The sequence below is a fragment of the Capra hircus genome, chromosome 25 (genome assembly GCF_001704415.2).
Source record: "Capra hircus breed San Clemente chromosome 25, ASM170441v1, whole genome shotgun sequence".
Lineage (NCBI taxonomy): Eukaryota > Metazoa > Chordata > Mammalia > Artiodactyla > Bovidae > Capra > Capra hircus.
Window position 1 is genome coordinate 25,721,898 of NC_030832.1, and position 17,537 is coordinate 25,739,434.

Genomic DNA, 17,537 nt, shown 5'->3' on the forward strand with positions numbered 1-17,537 from the left:
GCTCAAGGTCAAGTTCCCCATGATACCAGACATCTATGCCCTCAACCACCCAGCGAGGCTGAAGGGCTCAAGTCTCCACCTGAAAAAAGGAGCTGGTATACCTTGGCTTCCCAGGTGGCTCAGAGGTAAAGAACCCGCCTGCCAATGCAGGAGATGCATGGTTCAACCCCCTGAGTCGGGAAGATCCCCTGGAGAAGGGAACGGTAACCTACTCCAGTATTCTTGCCTGGGAAATCCCATGGACAAAGGAGCCTGGAGAGCTATAGTCCAAGGGGTCCCAAGGAGTTGGACACGACTTAGTGACTGAGCAAGCACACACACCTGCCGCAGGGACTGTTGTGAGAACTAAGTGAGTTAATACCTGGACCAGTGCCTGGCCCCCAGTCAACTCGCCACAGGAGCTCCAGGAGGGCATGTGCGTCCCTGGCTGAGGCTGTGCCCCCTTCTGGGCCTCCATTTCCCTGCTCGGATACTGAGGGAGCTGGAGGTGATGTCCCCACATTCTGTCTTGGGGCAAAAAATAGAGGTGGTTAAAAGCACCAACTTTGGAGCCAGTGCCAGCACTAGCGAGATGACATTGGGCGAGTTATACAGTCTCTGTGCCTCGTGCTCATCACCCCTAAAATGGGGATACTAATAATTCCTACCTTGAAGACTTCCCTGGTGGTCCAGAGACTAAAACTTCATGCTTCCACTGCAGGAGGCATGGGTTCAATCCCTGGTCAGGGAACTAAGATCCCACAAGCTGTGCAGTGCAGCCAAAAATAATAATAGTAGTAGTAACAATAATAATGATAATACCAGCTACCTCATGGAATTGTGGGCTTCCTGGGTGATGCTAGTGGTAAAGAACCCGCCTGCCAATGCAGGAGACATAAGAGACACAGGTTCAGTCCCTGTGTCAAGAAGATCTCCTGGAAGAGGAAATAGCAACCCACTCCAGTATTCTTGCCTGGAAAATCCCATGGACAAAGGAGCCTGGCAGGCTACAGTCTACAGGGTCACAAAGAGTCAGACACAACTGGAGGGACTCAGCATGCATGCACGCCTGGAATTGTGAAAATGAGAGATGAGGTCAGCCTCCAACCAAACAGGGCTTGACATGCAGTGAGTACATTTAAGTGTCAGCCGTCACCCCCGTTACTACTGTTATTTTCTTCATCTTACGGATGAGGAAGCTGAGGCCCAGAGAGGGGATGTGACTTACTCAAGGTCACCCAGCTAAAAAGTGGCACACCTTAGGATCAAGGCCAAACCTGCTGAGCCCCAAGGCCCGTGCTGTTTCCATCGCTTCCCCACTGCGCCTCTGAAGTCACATGCGTAGTAACTGGGTCAGAGGCAGCGTACCTGGGGGATGACGCGGCAGCATCAATCAGGGACGGGTGCAGGTCAGTCTCTTGTCTCCTGCTGACACCTTGCAGAGAACAGGCCTGGAGAAAGAGAGGGGTTGAAGAAGTGAGTGGGGGGAAGAAATGGAGGTCCCACAACCTGGACCCTCAGAACCAAGGGAAGGGACCATGGAGAGTTGGGTTTGATGTAGCACTAGCCCCCAGGGTAGTCTTGGCCTGACAGGATACAGCTGCGACCACCCAAGATATTCAACAGGGGCCGGAAGAGAGAGGCATACAGACCCTGCCTGAACCCTGGGGCCCCTCAGAGACAGGAATTGACACCTGGGGCAGCAGGGAAGGCTTCCTGGAGGAGTGGGACCTGAGGATAATGAGATAAGGGGAAGGGGCAGGGGCCGGGGAGGGCAGGCCAGGCCAGCAGGAATGGCAGAGGGCGCTGGAGAGGCACACTCAAGCTGATGAGCAGCATTGCTGGGCAGTGGGCAGAGCCTGGGCTGAGCCTGAGGATGAGGAAGCTGGTGTGGCCCCCACCCAGCCCGCGGAACCTGCCCAGGGCAACTCTTGAGGCCAAAGTGGCAGAGAGAAGCAGGCACCCCACAGTCCCTGGGGGAGGGAAGAAGGGCTTCTAGCAACTTGCAGTTGCCAAGCTCCCAGGGGATGCAGAAAACAGCCCCAAAGGGACCTGACAGGACCAAAGCCCGAAGCGGGAGCATCGCCACACGTGTGCACACAGGTGCCTGCACACACGAGGCAGCCCTTGGGGAGTCCACACACATCAGAAGTAGGTCAGCAGAGCAGCCCAGGGTCTCTTGATGGGCAGGGGGGAAGAGCTCCAGGTGAAGAGGATGCATACTCATCAGCACCCAGGGGGCAGGGGGAGCCCCACTCACTCCACAGGAACAGCCTGACCCCCCTACTCCCCAAGCTGCACCAGAGCCCGTGACCTGGCTGTTCCCTCTTGGAGTCCTCTCCACCTAGGCAGTGGGCAGACATGTGACTGGGATCAGGAGAGCTGACCCTTTTAGCCCGGAGACTGTCATGGGGAGATGTCACCCTACTTTAGCCCTGCAGCAGGGAGATGCCCAGTGCTGTCCTGCCCTGAGCAGGCACTGCATAGATTCGGTGGCCATGCCAGGCAGGGCTGGGTTCGACACACTGTTGCTGGTGGAGGGAGCAGGGTTAGGGGTCCTAGGTTCTCGCTGGAGACTCGGTGGGGAGAGCACCGTATGGGACATCATGAATGGAGGGGAGGGGCCTGTGTGGGGGAGCAGGATACCGAGGAAGAAGCAGGGGGTGGGAGCCAGAGCAGAGGAGGGGAGGATGGCTCCCTGCACCGCCCTCCCTGTCACCCTCCCTGTCCCCGCCACCGTCCCCCGCCCCCCCCCCCCCCCCCGCACCCCGCAGCCAGCCAGGAGGACGTGCAGATGGAGCTCCGTTTGGGGCTGGGTGGGAGGCAGGAAGTTCCCTCCTGATGTTCTTCTTCTCCGCGTGAAGTGGGAGGCTGGGTCGTGCCGAGGGGGAAGGGGAAAGCAGAGGAGGAAAAGAGGGTTTGGGCCTGGAAGGGGAGCGGCCGGGCCAGGGTAGAGACACCAGGCTCCCGGGCTGGGCTCACCCCAGCTGAGCAGGCGAGCATCATCGGAATGAGAAGGCAACCACACCTGCCTCTTGAGGGGCGCTTACTGTGCACCAGGCACCAACCACTTAATGTCCTATAATCCTCAGGGAAAAGATACTATTGTATTCTTTTTATAAGGTGGGGAAACCGAGGCACAAAGACAGGAAGTAACTTGCTCAAGGACATCCAGCTAGCAAGTCATCGAGCCCGGCTTCCAACTAGGCAGTCTGGCTCCAAGTCTGTGCCTTCACTCTGAACCACGAGGGCAGGGCTGGGGGCTGAGGGGCAGGCTGTGGGTACCGAGAGCGCTGGTGGTCCACCTACAGGAGGGAGAAGGGAGAGAGGGCGGAGAAGCTGCACCCGGGGATGGCTGCTGAGGCTCAGCCCAGAGGGGGTTCATCGGCGACCTCCTTCATTGGTGCATAGGCAGACATGGGCACACAGACACTTGCTCCCGGTTGCTTGGCTCCCTGGTCTAAGCCTCCCCCCGTTAGACGGACGAGAAATGCAAACCCCAGATAAGCATTCGCTGTCACCCACCCCTGAACGCTTCCCACTGCAGCTCTCTGCGCCCCCAGCACCATCAGGAGGCAAACTCAGTATCCCCGAAGGGGTCGGTGTGTCCAGGAAGCCCCCTCCCCCAGCCCGTGTGAACACGGAAGGGGACCAGCGGTGAAAGTGGAGGGTGGGTCATGGTGGAACAGGCATTCTGTCCTTGTATCCGAGGAGCCTGGGCGGGGACCCAGGAGCTACAGCTGCAGCTGTGTACTTGAGCTGGGCTGTGTGTGGTCGTCTGAGGTCGGGGGACAGATTATAAGGCCTTGGTGGGGATGTGGCCAGCCTGCGCCGCCCTGCCAGGGTTTTATCTGAGACTTCTGCCCCGTTACGGCTTCCCTGGAGGTTCAGTCGGTGAAGAATCCGCCTGCAATGCAGGACACCTGGGTTCCATCCCTGGGTCGGGAAGATCCCCTGGAAAAGGAAATGGCTACCCAGTCCAGTATTCTTGCCTGAGAAACCCCACAGACAGCAGAACCTGGCGTGCTGCAGTCCATGGGGTCGCAAAGAGCCGAAACGACTGTGTGACTGAACAACCTCCCCTCACACCCCCCCTGCCCCTCCCCAGCCTTATTTTCTCTATAGCCAATGTCACCTTTTATCACAATATATAATTTGTGGGCTTACTGTGTATTGTCCATTTCCCCACCTTGAACTGTGTGTCTGTGTGTTCAGGGCTGTGTCCCCAGGGCTCCAAACTGCACCTGGCAAACAGCAAGTGCTGATCAATACTTGTGAATGGGAGCACCCGTGTGAACTCAGTATGTGGCATGTCTTTGTGTGACATAAACACGTGTGCCTTGCCTGACACTGTGTCTGGATCATAGCATGAGACGCCCAAGTAGGGAGTGGTGGGACAATGGCCGTGTCTCTGGGGATTGCTGGCTCAGGCCTGACCCTGAAGCTTCAGGGAAAGGATGGGGACTTCCCAGGTGATTCTTCTTTACCACTGAACCAGGTGACTCAGTGGTAAAGAACCTGCTTTACCTGTCCTGAGACGTAAGAGATGCAGGTTTGAACCCTGGGGCAGGAAGATCCCTGGCGGAGGCCATGGCAACACCCTCCAGTATTCTTGCCTGGAGAATCCCATGGACAGAAGAGCCTGGTGAGCTACGAGTCTGTGGGGTCTCAAAGAGTTTGGACACGCCTTAGCAACTAAACAACCAACCATTTGCAGCAAAGATGCTTGTCGCCGCCTGGTGGTCATCTTAGGCCTGGCATCAGGCCCAGCCCCAGACATCCTGGGCCCTGGACGGGGAGGAGGTGGGGAGTGGAGGGGTCTGATGTCACACTCCATCCCTCTCCCCACCCCCACACCAGGGAGAAGATGAGCGTGGGCTGCCCAGAGCCGGAGCCGCCCCACTCCCTGCCCTGCTGCGGGCCAGGGACCGCCCCCGGGCTGGGTGCCGGCGTGCCCCTCCTCACCGAAGACATGCAGGCGCTGACCCTCCGCACAGTGGCCGCGAGCGACGTCACCAAGCACTACGAACTTGTCCGGGAGCTGGGCAAGGGCACCTATGGGAAGGTCGACCTCGTGGCCTACAAGGGCACGGGTGAGTATCTGCAGGGCGGCCCGCTGTAAGACAGGAGTGGGGACCTGGTGGGGGCTCTCTGTGGGGGCCAGGAGGCCAGCAGGGAAGGAGAGTCTGTGCTACCAGTGGAGAGAGTGTGGTGTGAAGCAGCCTGGGAAAGCGGGGACAAGGGAGGAATCTCTGGGGAAAGTGGGCTGCTCTGGGGCCATCCACAGTGCCCTGAGGACAGGACAGCCAAAGAGGACGAGATGGTGGGATGGCATCACTGAATCAATGGACATGAGTGTGAGCAAACTCCGGGAGATAGTGAAGGACAGGGAAGCCTGGCATGCTGCAGTCCATCGGGTCACCAAGAGTCAGACACAACTGAGCAACTGAACAAAAGTGCCCTCAGGACAGTCAAGGAGGTGTGCCTGGGGACATGTGGAATCAGGGGAAAGGTCAGGGCTGGCAGTGGTGTTTGGGGGATGACCAGCATATATGTGATAGCTGTCCCCGGGAGGGTGGACCAAACTGAACTGGGGTCCTCGCGAACAGAGCACCATGCTTAACAGCAGGTGGGAGAGGGCCCTGTGAGGTCCATGTGGCTGCTCCATTCCTCAGATCCCGAGGACACTGAGACCCAGAAAGATGCAGTCACTCAGCCCAGGTCATGCAGCTACAGAAGGTGTGAGCTAGGATGAGCCCCCAGTCATCAGCTCCAGGGCCTTCTCGCTTAACTGCTAAACGTGATGCCTTCCCCACAGTGTAAGCTCACTGCAGTGCCCATCAGCCAGCCAGGGATGGGGGCTGCATAGGTGCCCACAGCTGCATTCAGAGGGGACAGGGCCAGAAGGAGGAACCTTGGACATGGGGTCACCTGAGCTTGGCTGCTTGCTTGCTGTGTGACCTGGGGCAAGTGACTTAACCTCTCTGTGCCTAGGTTTCCTCCTTTGTGAAACAGAGGAGTATTAATGCCCAGCTGATAGGGTCTTTATAAAAAGTGAGTTGTGAACATGAAGTGCAGAAGGCAAGACCCGCAATGTGTAAGCTCTCTGTGAACACACACGTGTCACACAGCTCTGTACCCAGGTGGGTACAGATGGCTGCTCAAGCTCACAGTCGGGGACACGTGCCTTGCAGGCCCTCACCTCTGTGTGTCTAGTGCCTTCTTACTTATTCATCTACTTAACAAAAGTTTTCGGAGCACCTGCAGTGCACCAGGCTCTTCTGTGAGCGCTGGAGATACAAGAGCAAACAAGACACAGGTTCCTGGGACTCCCTGGTGGTCCAGTGGTTGGGACTTCAGCTCCCAGTGCAGGGGAGTGCCCGTTCCATCCCTGGTCAGGGCACTGGGACGGCACATGCCTCACAGCCAAGGAACAGAAGCAATAATGCAACAAATTCATGAAAGACTTGAAAAAATGGTCCACAACAAAAAAATCTTAAAAAAAAAGATAGTTTCCTGTGCTCAAGGGCCTTCTGACCAGGGGCAGGCAGACAAGATACTAAGTACACAATGTGTCAGGAGGAAAAGGAGAGGGTGGAGGAAGCAGCAGGCCCCCCTCATGGAGGGCTGCGGGCGGGGCAGAGAGGACCCAGGCTAACGCCTGACTTGCTGCAGGGCCTTCCCCTCTCTGGGCCTCAGTTTCCTACCTGTGAAACAACAGCCTGCCCACTGGGGCTCCCGTCGAGTCATGTGCTGCAGCCCAGACAGGCTGCACAGACAGGCCCGGCTGTGTGAGGCGCAGGGGCGCAGGGAGAGGAGTCCTCACCACTCTCACTGTCGCCCCGCTAGGCACGAAGATGGCGCTGAAGTTTGTGAACAAGAGCAAAACCAAGCTGAAGAACTTCCTGCGGGAGGTGAGCATTACCAACAGCCTCTCCTCCAGCCCCTTCATCATCAAGGTTTTTGACGTCGTGTTTGAGACGGAAGACTGCTATGTCTTCGCCCAGGAGTACGCGCCCGCCGGGGACCTGTTCGACATTATTCCTCCTCAGGTACTGGAGCAGTGGCTGAGGGAGGGGAGAGGCTCTTCTGGGTCCCCAAGTGTGAGAGCTGAAGAGGAGTCAGGCCACTCGCTTAAATCATTTATTAGGCGCCTACTGTATATCAGTCATTGTTTGGAGGGCTGCGGATACACAGTGAACAAAAGCTCCTGCTATGGGCCTAGTGGGGGAAACAGATACTCTACAGTTGGCCACATGAGGCACTAAGATGATGGAGAAGGGAATGGCAACCCACTCCGGTATTCTTGCCTGGAGAATCCCAGGGACAGAGGAGCCTGGCCTGCTACAGTTCACAGGGTCACAAAGAGACACGACTGAATTGACTTAGGCACCGAACTGTGATAAGGACCAGCCGGTGGGTGGGATGAAGTCCAGCAGCCCCCTCCTCCGCTGCTGTATAGGAGGTGGGGACCCAAGAGGGAAGGTGGCAGGGCCACCAGCCTTCCCAGAGGAGGTGCCCGGGATGGGGAGACTGCCCCCGGGATTCCCGGCACCTGGCCAGGATGAAACACTGCCCTGCCGCTCACCGGATAAGTGACAAGGCCTCTCAGAGCTGCCGTTTACGTGAGATGGGCATACAGCAGACCATGCCGGATAGGGTCCTTATTAACCCAGTACTTGGCCCAAAGCAGGCGCTCCGTACAGGTACTGGGGGAAAAGGTGGGGAAGGTTCGAGGGGTGTGTGAAAACCCGGGGGTCAAGGAGGGAGCCGGGGATGCCCAAGTAGGATAAGGAAGGGCGGCTGGCCCCGGATTTGCCCAGGAAAGGGACCCCGCAAGGAGTTCGGGTTGAGGGACGGGGCGGGGGCGGGGATGGGAGGGAGGGGGCGGGGATGGGAGGGAGGGGGCGGGGATGGGAGGGAGGGGGCGGGGATGGGAGGGAGGGGGCGGGGATGGGAGGGAGGGGCGGTTGGGGGGCGGGGATTGGGAGGAGGGGGCGGGGATTGGGAGGAGGGGGCGGGGATTGGGAGGAGGGGGGCGGGGATTGGGAGGAGAGGGCCGGGCGGAGAGGGCCGGGCGGAGAGGGCCGGGCGGAGAGGGCCGGGCGGGGTGGGGGAGGAAGGAGACGGCCGGGTGGAACCTGTCCGCGCCCCTGAGCCGCCCTCCGGCCCTCTCCTCCGGCCGCAGGTGGGGCTCCCCGAGGACACCGTGAAGCGCTGCGTGCAGCAGCTGGGCCTGGCGCTGGACTTCATGCACGGTCGGCAGCTGGTGCACCGCGACATCAAGCCGGAAAACGTGCTGCTGTTTGACCGCGAGTGCCGGCGCGTGAAGCTGGCCGACTTCGGCATGACGCGCCGCGTGGGCTGCCGCGTGAAGCGGGTGAGCGGCACCATCCCGTACACAGCGCCCGAGGTGTGCCAGGCGGGCCGCGCCGACGGCTTCGCGGTGGACACTGGCGTGGATGTGTGGGCCTTCGGCGTGCTCATCTTCTGCGTGCTCACCGGCAACTTCCCGTGGGAGGCGGCGTCGGGCGCCGACGCCTTCTTCGAGGAGTTCGTGCGCTGGCAGCGGGGCCGCCTGCCGGGGCTGCCGTCGCAGTGGCGCCGCTTCACCGAGCCAGCGCTGCGCATGTTCCAGCGGCTCCTGGCGCTGGAGCCCGAGCGCCGCGGGCCGGCTAAGGAGGTCTTCCGCTTCCTCAAGCACGAGCTCACGTCCGAGCTGCGGCGCCGGCCCTCGCACCGCGCGCGCAAGCCCGCCGGGGACCGCCCGCCGGCCGCCGGGCCGCTGCGCCTCGAGGCGCCCGGGCCGCTCAAGCGGACGGTGCTGACCGAGAGCGGCAGCGGCTCTCGGCCCGCGCCTCCCACCGTCGGGCCCGGACCTGTGCCGGTCCCCGTCCCCGTGCCCGTGCCGGTCCCCGTGCCCGAGCCCGGCCTGGCCCCCCCGGGGCCTCCCGGCAGGACCGACGGCCGCCCGGACAAAAGCAAAGGGCAGGTGGTGCTGGCCACGGCCATCGAGATCTGCGTCTGAGCCGCCCCCGCCGCCCTCGGGGCCCGGGCGCCGAGCAGCAGCCAGGCCGGGGCGCAGGGAGCCGCCCTGGCCGAAGCGGCCAGCCCCCTGCGGCGGCAGGAGGGAGTAGTGGTAGGCGAGGCAGGCGCCCGGCCCGGCGGCGGGCCGGTGAGATGCCACCAAAGGAGCCCAGCCCCACAGACCCGAGGATTCAGAGGCCCCACCCTCACCCCCACCCCCGACACCAGGAGCAAGGGAGCTTGCCGGCAGACTCCCCCACACCTCCCTGAACCTGGGACCCTGAACTAGTGGCTCCGGGCCCTTTGCACCCCCCTGGCAGATCGTCCAGCAGCCCTACCCCTTTTCCTGCCCCCCTCCCAACCTTCCCGCCCCCACCCCCACCCTGGGAACGAAAAGGAACTCAAGTGCTGGGGTCGAGAAAGGGCTTAGGGCGTCTAGGCACTCACTGGCTGGGAGGAGGGCGGTGAGCCGAGGGCAGGGGTGTTGTTCATCTGAGACCGGCCCCTTTCCAGGGAGGGTTAGAGGGGAGGGACCACGCCCCCTGCAAAAATGTAGCAAACGTCTGGATGTCACAGCAGTGTGTGTGTAAACACAGGCCCCAAGAATCCAGTGACTCTCCCACCACCCAGTCCTTCCCCCCAACCCATGAGGACACAGAGCCCAAAAGGAGGGCGGCTGGCCAAGATCACACACAGCCAGAGAGGCTGCAGCCCTCCCCCTCCCCTTACAGGGATTTCAGGATAACTGGTCTCCGTTGCCAGGGGCCACATGCCCCTGCATCACCAGGCCCGGGGAATGAGTTCAGAGCCCGGGTGCACCCCAGCTTGGCCTGCCCACCGGCACCTTCCCCAGGCCAGGGAAACCTTGCTCAGATCCTCTCAATCCTCGCTGCCCCAGCCCAGTCAGTGGCCTGGACTTTGAGCAGGCAGCGAGGTTACTTGTGCCAGGAATTTCTCCCGGATTTCTGCTGGAGTCCAACATCTGAGCCTGGGGCTGACTCCATCCCCATGTCTCCCAAGTTTCTCGTACTGGGTGTGAGAACAGAGGCCCTGGAAATGGGAGGGAGTGAGCGTGTGAACAGGTACCTGTGCAGTGTGAGCACATGCAGAAGGCACCTGTGTGCGTGTAGCCTCATGTGTTCAGTGACTGCATCCAGACACTCCAGTCACGACACCCCAGTCACTCCACCCCAGGATTCTCAGCGGGCAGCTGCCAGAGGGCGCTCAGACCCCCGGCTCAGCACACCCCTCAGGGAGCCTGGCAAGGAGGCACCCACAGTCCAGAGGAGCCCAGACTCACAAAGCCCGCCCTCACAACTCCTGCCCTGTCCGTGGAGGCCTGGGACCCCGCAATAACCTCATCCTGGGAGAGGCTGCTCCCTCTGCCTGGCAGCACCCTACCCGCTGTCCCAGGCCACACCTTCCAGGGTCCCTTCCAGGGTTCTCGGCCATTTGAGGGGGCTCCCTAGTGGGCCACGCTGACCAGAGGGGACCCTCTGGCCAGGAGCCCCTACTTCTCCATTCACCCTCATTCCCACCACGCAAAAGGGCTATAGGTCCCCCCGCCCTGCCCGGGTCCAGTTTACAGTGTGTGGTTGCCCCAGGGCCTGGTCCCCCTCCCTCCTCAGTGTGCCCGCCCATCTAGAGACCCACCTCCCCGGCGGGCATGGGGGCCCAACACATGCCAGGTAAGTAGCAAACCCCCCCCCTCCTCCCACCAAGGGCCAAGCCTTGGAGCAGGGCCTGCCTCCCCATCACTGCCCCCGCCCCAGCCCACCTGGAGCCCATCTGGGCACCTCTCCCAGCCGCGACTTCTCCTTTTGCCTTAGGCCTCTCGACATCCCGTCTCTCCTGCAATAACACGGAAGCGAGATTCCAAGTAGACACCCCTCGCGTGCGCCCTCTTTCTCTCTCTCTCTCTCTGTTAAGATCCTGTTTGAGAGTCTCTCCCTCGTCGTAGTATCTAGGATGTTAGAGTTGGGAAGGGACCGTAGTTCTGTAGCCCAGCCCCTGTTGTCAGAGGCACAGAAGGGGGCAGCGGCAGCCTAGAGCGAAGCAGGACTGGAACCGGTTCTGTGCCCGCCCTCCGCGTCGGGGTCTTGCTGCTGCCGCCACCACCACCTCTGCTGTGGGGGCTGGGACCCTTTGCCCCTTAGGAGAGGTGTTGGTCACAGATGTTTACCTCAGTTTATGTCACTGTCAAAGAGCAAGTAAATAGCAAAAAAGTGAATCACGCCGTAGACCTGAAGACTTAGGAAAAAAAACCCTCTCGATTCTTCTGTGCAGGTGTTTGTGTGTGTGCACACGCGCACGTGTCTCTGTCCCACCCGGGGCCGGCCAGGTCATCCCCGACCTCTGTCCCAGCCCCGCGCCCCCTACACTGCCCCCTGTCCTTCGGTGCTTCCCAGAGGCCCCTCGGAGCTGGCCTGTGGGGTGTGGTGAGCCCCTGGGCAGGAGGCAGGGCCACAGGTTAGCTAAGCGGTCTGCCACCAGGCCAGCTGAGCAGGGCCCTAAGGCTGCCAATGCTCCCTGGGCCCACGCTGTGGCTGGTGGGACCATCCTGGTGGCTGGTGTCAGCATTCCAGCCTGACTCGGGGCCTGGGTGGGATCCCAGCCCCACAGCCCCAGACCCTCATGTTGCCACCGTCCTCCACCATGTGTTTGTAAATATTCTGGCATCCTTTGGCCCTGAGAAGGTTTTTAAATGTGTTATTTACTTCTCTAATCATGACAATTGCTATAAAATAAAGAAAAGTTTAGAAAAATTAGCACTGGGTGTCTTGTGTTGTCTCAGATAGGGCCTAGAGAGGGAGATACGCAGAATTAACTCTGGAAACAAGACAACACATGGTTTAAGGTGGGGTCTGCAGAGTCCAAAGGCAGCCACCCCAGGCCTCCTGTGACCTCTTGTGTGAGCTAGAGGAGGCCCCAGCCAGGGATGATGGAGCATGAAAGGAACAAGGACCTGGGTTCTGTGGGGGAGAAGTAGGGAGCTTTCCCTGAACTGGACTCCAGGTTCAGCATGGAGCCCTACAGACTGGGCAGGAAATAGCGGCCAAAAAGCCCAGAGGACCAGAATAGGCGACTCATCCAGCCGCCCAGCAGCAAATGTTTACCGGGCGCGTTCTGTGCACCTGGCTTCCTAGTGGGGCCTGGGGATGTGCCAGTAAACAGGACAGATGGGGCCCCATCCTCGGGCAGCCAGTGGTCTACCGATGTAGCAGACATCACCCACGTGGAAGGCTGGGGGCTGCGAAATTACGTAACCGGGAAGCCGGTCAAGTTCGGAGGCGGCAGGAACTCCCCAAAGACGGAGACCAGAGGCTTGTTGTCTGGGTGGCAGGCACAGCGGGTGCAAAAAAGCTGATTGGCTGAGGCTGCAGACTCGAGGCAGCAGGCAAATGGACGTTCTAACGCAGGGGAGTCAGGCAGGCGATGAGGAGTTTCATGATTCGACATTCATTCAGCAAATATTTATTAATTACGTACTCGTGACAACGGAGCAGTTCTGTCAGCTCTGCCTTCAGCCACAGCTCTACCCAGAATCTGAGTGCGTGCACTGCCAGCAAGGAAGTTGGCACCCCTCGTGTGCCTGGTGCTCCTCACTCACTCCCAGCTTCCTCTCCTGAGCCTCTTCAGGGTCTTATCAGGACAGCAGCCAGAATGAGTCTGCACATAGGTGACACCTGTCATCCTGTTGGAAAGCCTACAAAAGCTCCCTGCATGCATGCATGCTAAGTCACTTCAGTTGTGTCCAACTCTTTGCAACTCTATGAATGGCAGCCCACCAGACTCCTCTGTCCATGGGATTCTCCAGGCAAGAATATTGGAGTGGGTTGCCATGCCCTCTTCCAGGGGATCTTCCTGACCCAGGAATCGAACCTGTGTCTCCTGCATCTCCTGCATTAGCTGGGGATTCTTCACCATCAGCACCACCTGGGAAGCCCCAGAAAATCTCCCTACTTCACTCCAAATCAGAGCTGAAGTCCTTACAGTGGCCTTCAAAGGTCCCACTCCCTACTCCAAGCCTGTGCTGCCTTCAGGCCCTGTTGGCCTCTAGGTCAGCCAAGTACACTCTACCCTCAGGGCTTGAATCCTTGCCTTGGGCTCTCCCAAATCTCCCTGCAGCTCCCTTTCCCCTCCTTCAGGTCCCTGCTCCAATGCCAATGATCAGAGTCCACTTCCTGGAGCAGATGCTCCTCACCCTGCTTCACGCCCCACCATTCCCGATACTAAGTATTGGTTTGTTCTCCATCTCTCCCCACTAGAACATAAGTTCCATAAGAGCAGAGTCAGTATTTGGCAAATTGCTACTCCCCTCCCCACCCCCACCCAATGCCTAGTACAGGGCCTGGCACACGACACTCCACAAGAATTTGTCAACTGAGTGAATGAATGCCTAATACTATTTTAGGGGCCGAGGATATAGCAATAAAGATATACAATCCATATCTCCTGAAGCTTACTTCCTAAAAACAGGCATTAAATAGGTTACAAAACTATCTATGAAATTGAGAAGCATGAAGGTAAAAGAGAAAGGGGGGAAATAAGTGGAAAAAAAGACTTCTTTAGTGGTCCAGTGGCTAGGACTCCGCACTCCCAATGCAGGGCATCTGGGTTCGGACCCTGGTTGGGGAACTAGATCCCAAATGCCACAACTAAAGGGTTTGCATGCTACAACCAAAGATTCCACAAGAGGCAACAAAGATGGAAGATCCCACCGCTAAGACCTGACACAGCCAAATAAATAAATAAAAACAAATTTTAAAAAAATAGAGACAGCGAGGGGGAAAAAAAATCCACCCAGACTAGATCAGATGGGGAAGGAATCCTACCCAAGAATTTTTTGAAAATGTCTGCTATTTGTTTGCAATTATAAAGGTGGATGCCTGGGGGCAATAGTCCCCTACAAAACAGAACACTTTGGTGAATCAGTGGTAAAGAATCTGCCTGCTAATACAGGAGACATGGGTTCGATCCCTGGGTCAAGAAGATCCCCTGAAGCAAATGGCAACCCACTCCAGTATTCTTACCTGGAGAATCCAATGGACAGAGGAGCCTGGCAGGCTACAGTCCATGGGATTGCAAAAGAGTTGAACACGACTTAGCAACTAAACAACAACAACATGGAGATAGAAGGGAAATCTACTAATGTACAAATATCCCCTCTTTGTAACCCCCAATGTGTCAAGCCTGGTGTGCTGCAGTTCATGGGGCCCCAAGGAGTAGGACACAGCTTAGCTACTGAACAATGTGTCAGAGAATGCCAGGGCTTGCCACTAGGGGGCCTTAGTTTTCTGCGCTGTTGCTTCTGTCTGCCATTCAGTGTCACTGCTGAACTCAGGCATCCTCCAGGTGATAGAAGTCGTCGTCCTGCCAGCTCAAAGGGGCTTGACAAGAAGGGTTTCCGTAAAAACATCACACTGTTTCAGAACCCAACCGACCTCCGGAAATCCCTTGGATCCTTCTGTTTAGCCCAGGCCACAGAATATTAAAAAGCAGAGACATTACTTTGTCAACAAATGTCCGTCTAGTCAAGGCTATGGTTTTTCCAGTGGTCATGTATGGATGTGAGAGCTGGACTATAAAGAAAGCTGAGTGCAGAAGAATTGACGCTTTTGAAGTCCTGGGTGTTCATTGGAAGGACTGATGTTGCGGCTGAAACTCCAATACTTTGGCCACCTGATGCAAAGAGCTAGCTCATTTGAAAAGACCCTGATGCTGGGAAAGGTTGAGAGCAGGAGGAGAAGGGGATGACAGAGAATGAGATGGCTGGATGGCATCACCAACTCAATGGACATGGGTTTGGGTGGACTCCGGGAGTTGGTGATGGACAGGGAGGCCTGGCACACTCGGTTCATGGGGTCACAAAGAATCGGACACGACTGAGCAACTGAACTGAACTGAGCTGAACCTCCCCTTGATCATGGAAAGTTTCTTCTACAGAGCATTTAGTGTCCTTTCCTGCCCATGGTCTTCAGTCTAGATTAATTTAGTCCCTCAAAAGATTTCCTATGACACTGAACTTCAGAAGAGAAGAGATTTTCTTCTTTGGTTCCTTTTTCCCCAAGGTGCTCCTTGAACCCCAGGCAAAATTTCCCCAGTCCTCGCCAGTGACAGTTAAGGCTGTCAAGACAAGGAGCACTGGCGGGGGCAACCTCAAAGCTCCCAGTATACCCTTCATGCCAGACAGTGGATGCCTGCTCAACTTACATCACTCAGGAAGACAGTCCCCACACAGCATCTCTGTCTCAAAAATGTCAAGCCCTACCCAGCCATCTAGTGCCTGGATTGGGGTGGAAATGTGGGTGGAAGAAAGGTAAATTTGAGGTATTTACTAGAAGTTGAGGGGAGGAGAATATTCATCACCCAGCCTTGGGTTAACAGAGCTTTGGGGCAGTGGAGGAATTCAGGGGTTTCCATGTGGAAACAAAAGGGCAGAAAGAGGATGGTGGCTTCAGAGGCCAAGAGCATATGGGGACAGCCACAGAGTAGGCTGTATAATTAACATACTGTATTGTATACATGATATTTGCCACAAAGGTATACCTTGTGTTCTCACCACATAAAATTTGAACTATGGGAGTTGAAGGATATATTAATTAGCTAATGATGGTGGTAATCATTTCATAATATACTCTTATATCAAAACATCAAGTTGTACAGCGTACATGGCGTGTGTGCATGCTCAGTGGTGTCCGACTCTTTGCGACCCCATGGACTGCAGCCCTCCAGGCTCCTCTGTGCATGGGATTTCCCAGGCCAGAATACTGGAGTGGGTTTGCCATTTCCTCCCAACTCAGGGATCGAACCCATGTCTCCTGCATCTCCTGCATTGGCAAGCAGATTCTTTACCACTAGCGCCACCTGGGAAGCCCCATTGTACACCCTAAATATAAGAATTTTATTTTGTCAATTAAACCTCAATAAAGCTAAGGAAAAAAAAGTAATAAACTAGGATGGCCTAACTCAAGAGACAGTGAGCCCTGGTACTTTCCTGGTGGTTCTGTGGCTAGGACTTTGGGCTTCCACTGCAGGGCATGTGGGTTCAATCCTTGGTCAGGCAACTAAAATCCCATGTGCCAGGTGGTTCAACCAAAAAAAAGAGACAGTGAGCCCCAACTTGGGAATCCTCAGAAAGATCATGGAGGGGCCTGGATATCCTTAGCATGTGGTGAGAGGTTCATGACATTTTATTCTGATATTTAAGGAAAATGGGGGCAACTGCAGAAAGTAGAGGACTGGGGCTTATAATTGATTACAGCTGTGATAAGGACCATGGGATGCTAAGAATAACAGAAGACTTAGTGGACATCTGCTATTTCCTGTTCAGCACTCATTTGCCCCTCTCTGGGTGACAGCAACCCAAGTTTCCCTTGCATGTTCTTGATCTACGTGGTTCTGGTGGGGCTTACTCCATCCCTTGGCTCCATGGGGTGATCACATGACCCAGGTCTTGTCAAACAGCGTCTTCCTACTCATGAGCTACAGCGATTGGCTCAGGTTTACAGAACTGGCTTATACAGCCCAGGTTGTATAACTATGTTTAGGCAGCTCCTGGCTCTTCTCCGCACCTATTAGGGGAAAAAGTATGCTCTTTTCATTAGAGCTGTAACCTGTGAGATGTAAGCCTGGTGGCCATCATTGCCACCACTTGGGGAGATTCTCGCTAAGCATGAAACCGACACAGTGAGTGAAGCGGAGTTGAGACAAGGAGTGATGGACTCTGATGACATTATTTGAATACAAGGATCCATGAATGATCCATGGGCTTCCCAGGTGGCGCTAGTGGTAAAGAACCTGCCTGCCAGTGCAGGAGACATAGGAGACACAGGTTCTATACCTGGTTCGGAAGATCCCCTGGAGGAGGAAATGCCAACCCACTCCAGTATTCTTGCCTGGAGAATCTCATAGACAGAGAAGCCTGGCGGGTGGTAGTCCATAGGCTCACAAAGAGTCGGTCGGAGGAGCCTGCCAGGCTGTGATCCATAGGGTTGCAAAGAGTCCAATACAACTGAAGCAACTTAGCATGCTTCCATGACTGAAATTAGATCAAAATGGGTTTTGCAGTTACATGAGCCAACATATCCTCACAAATCTATTTGAGTTCATTGTCTGCCCCTTGCAAACAAAGAGCTCTAACTGGACTTCCCTGCGGGCCCAATGGTAAAAAACCCACCTTGGAATGCATGGGGCTCAGGTTCTGTCTTTGGTCCGGGAAGATTCCATATGCCACAGGGAAACTCAGTTGGTGTGCTGCAACTAAGATCCAATGCAGCCAAATAAGTTTAAAAAGAGAGAGAGAGAGAGAGAGAGCTCTGACTGGTAGGCAGAGAAACCTAATCTGTAAGACCCCTGAAAGCACCAGTATCTATGGGGTCCTGTCCCACAGCAGCCACGGATCAACATAGGTAACATTGATTTCTAGAAGCCACTGAGCCCTTCTGGGTCTAGATTCTCACTTCTCAGGCTGAGATTACCTGAGTGTTCCTCAGGATCTATTTGATCCGGAATAACAGATAAATGGGGCT

General features: G+C 56.7%; 1 protein-coding gene across 2 annotated transcripts in view; it reads left to right on the forward strand.

The window, feature by feature from the left end:
- The window catches only part of SBK1 (SH3 domain binding kinase 1), a 53,377-nt gene extending 41,603 nt beyond the window's left edge, over positions 1-11,774 (forward strand). For both annotated transcript variants that reach the window (XM_018040964.1, XM_018040963.1), the window contains exons 2-4: positions 4,840-5,072; positions 6,829-7,031; positions 8,168-11,774. In XM_018040964.1, the coding sequence (XP_017896453.1) occupies positions 4,847-5,072; positions 6,829-7,031; positions 8,168-9,007 (1,269 nt within the window). In that variant the 5' untranslated portion in view covers positions 4,840-4,846 and the 3' untranslated portion in view covers positions 9,008-11,774. The remainder of the gene's footprint in view (positions 1-4,839; positions 5,073-6,828; positions 7,032-8,167) is intronic.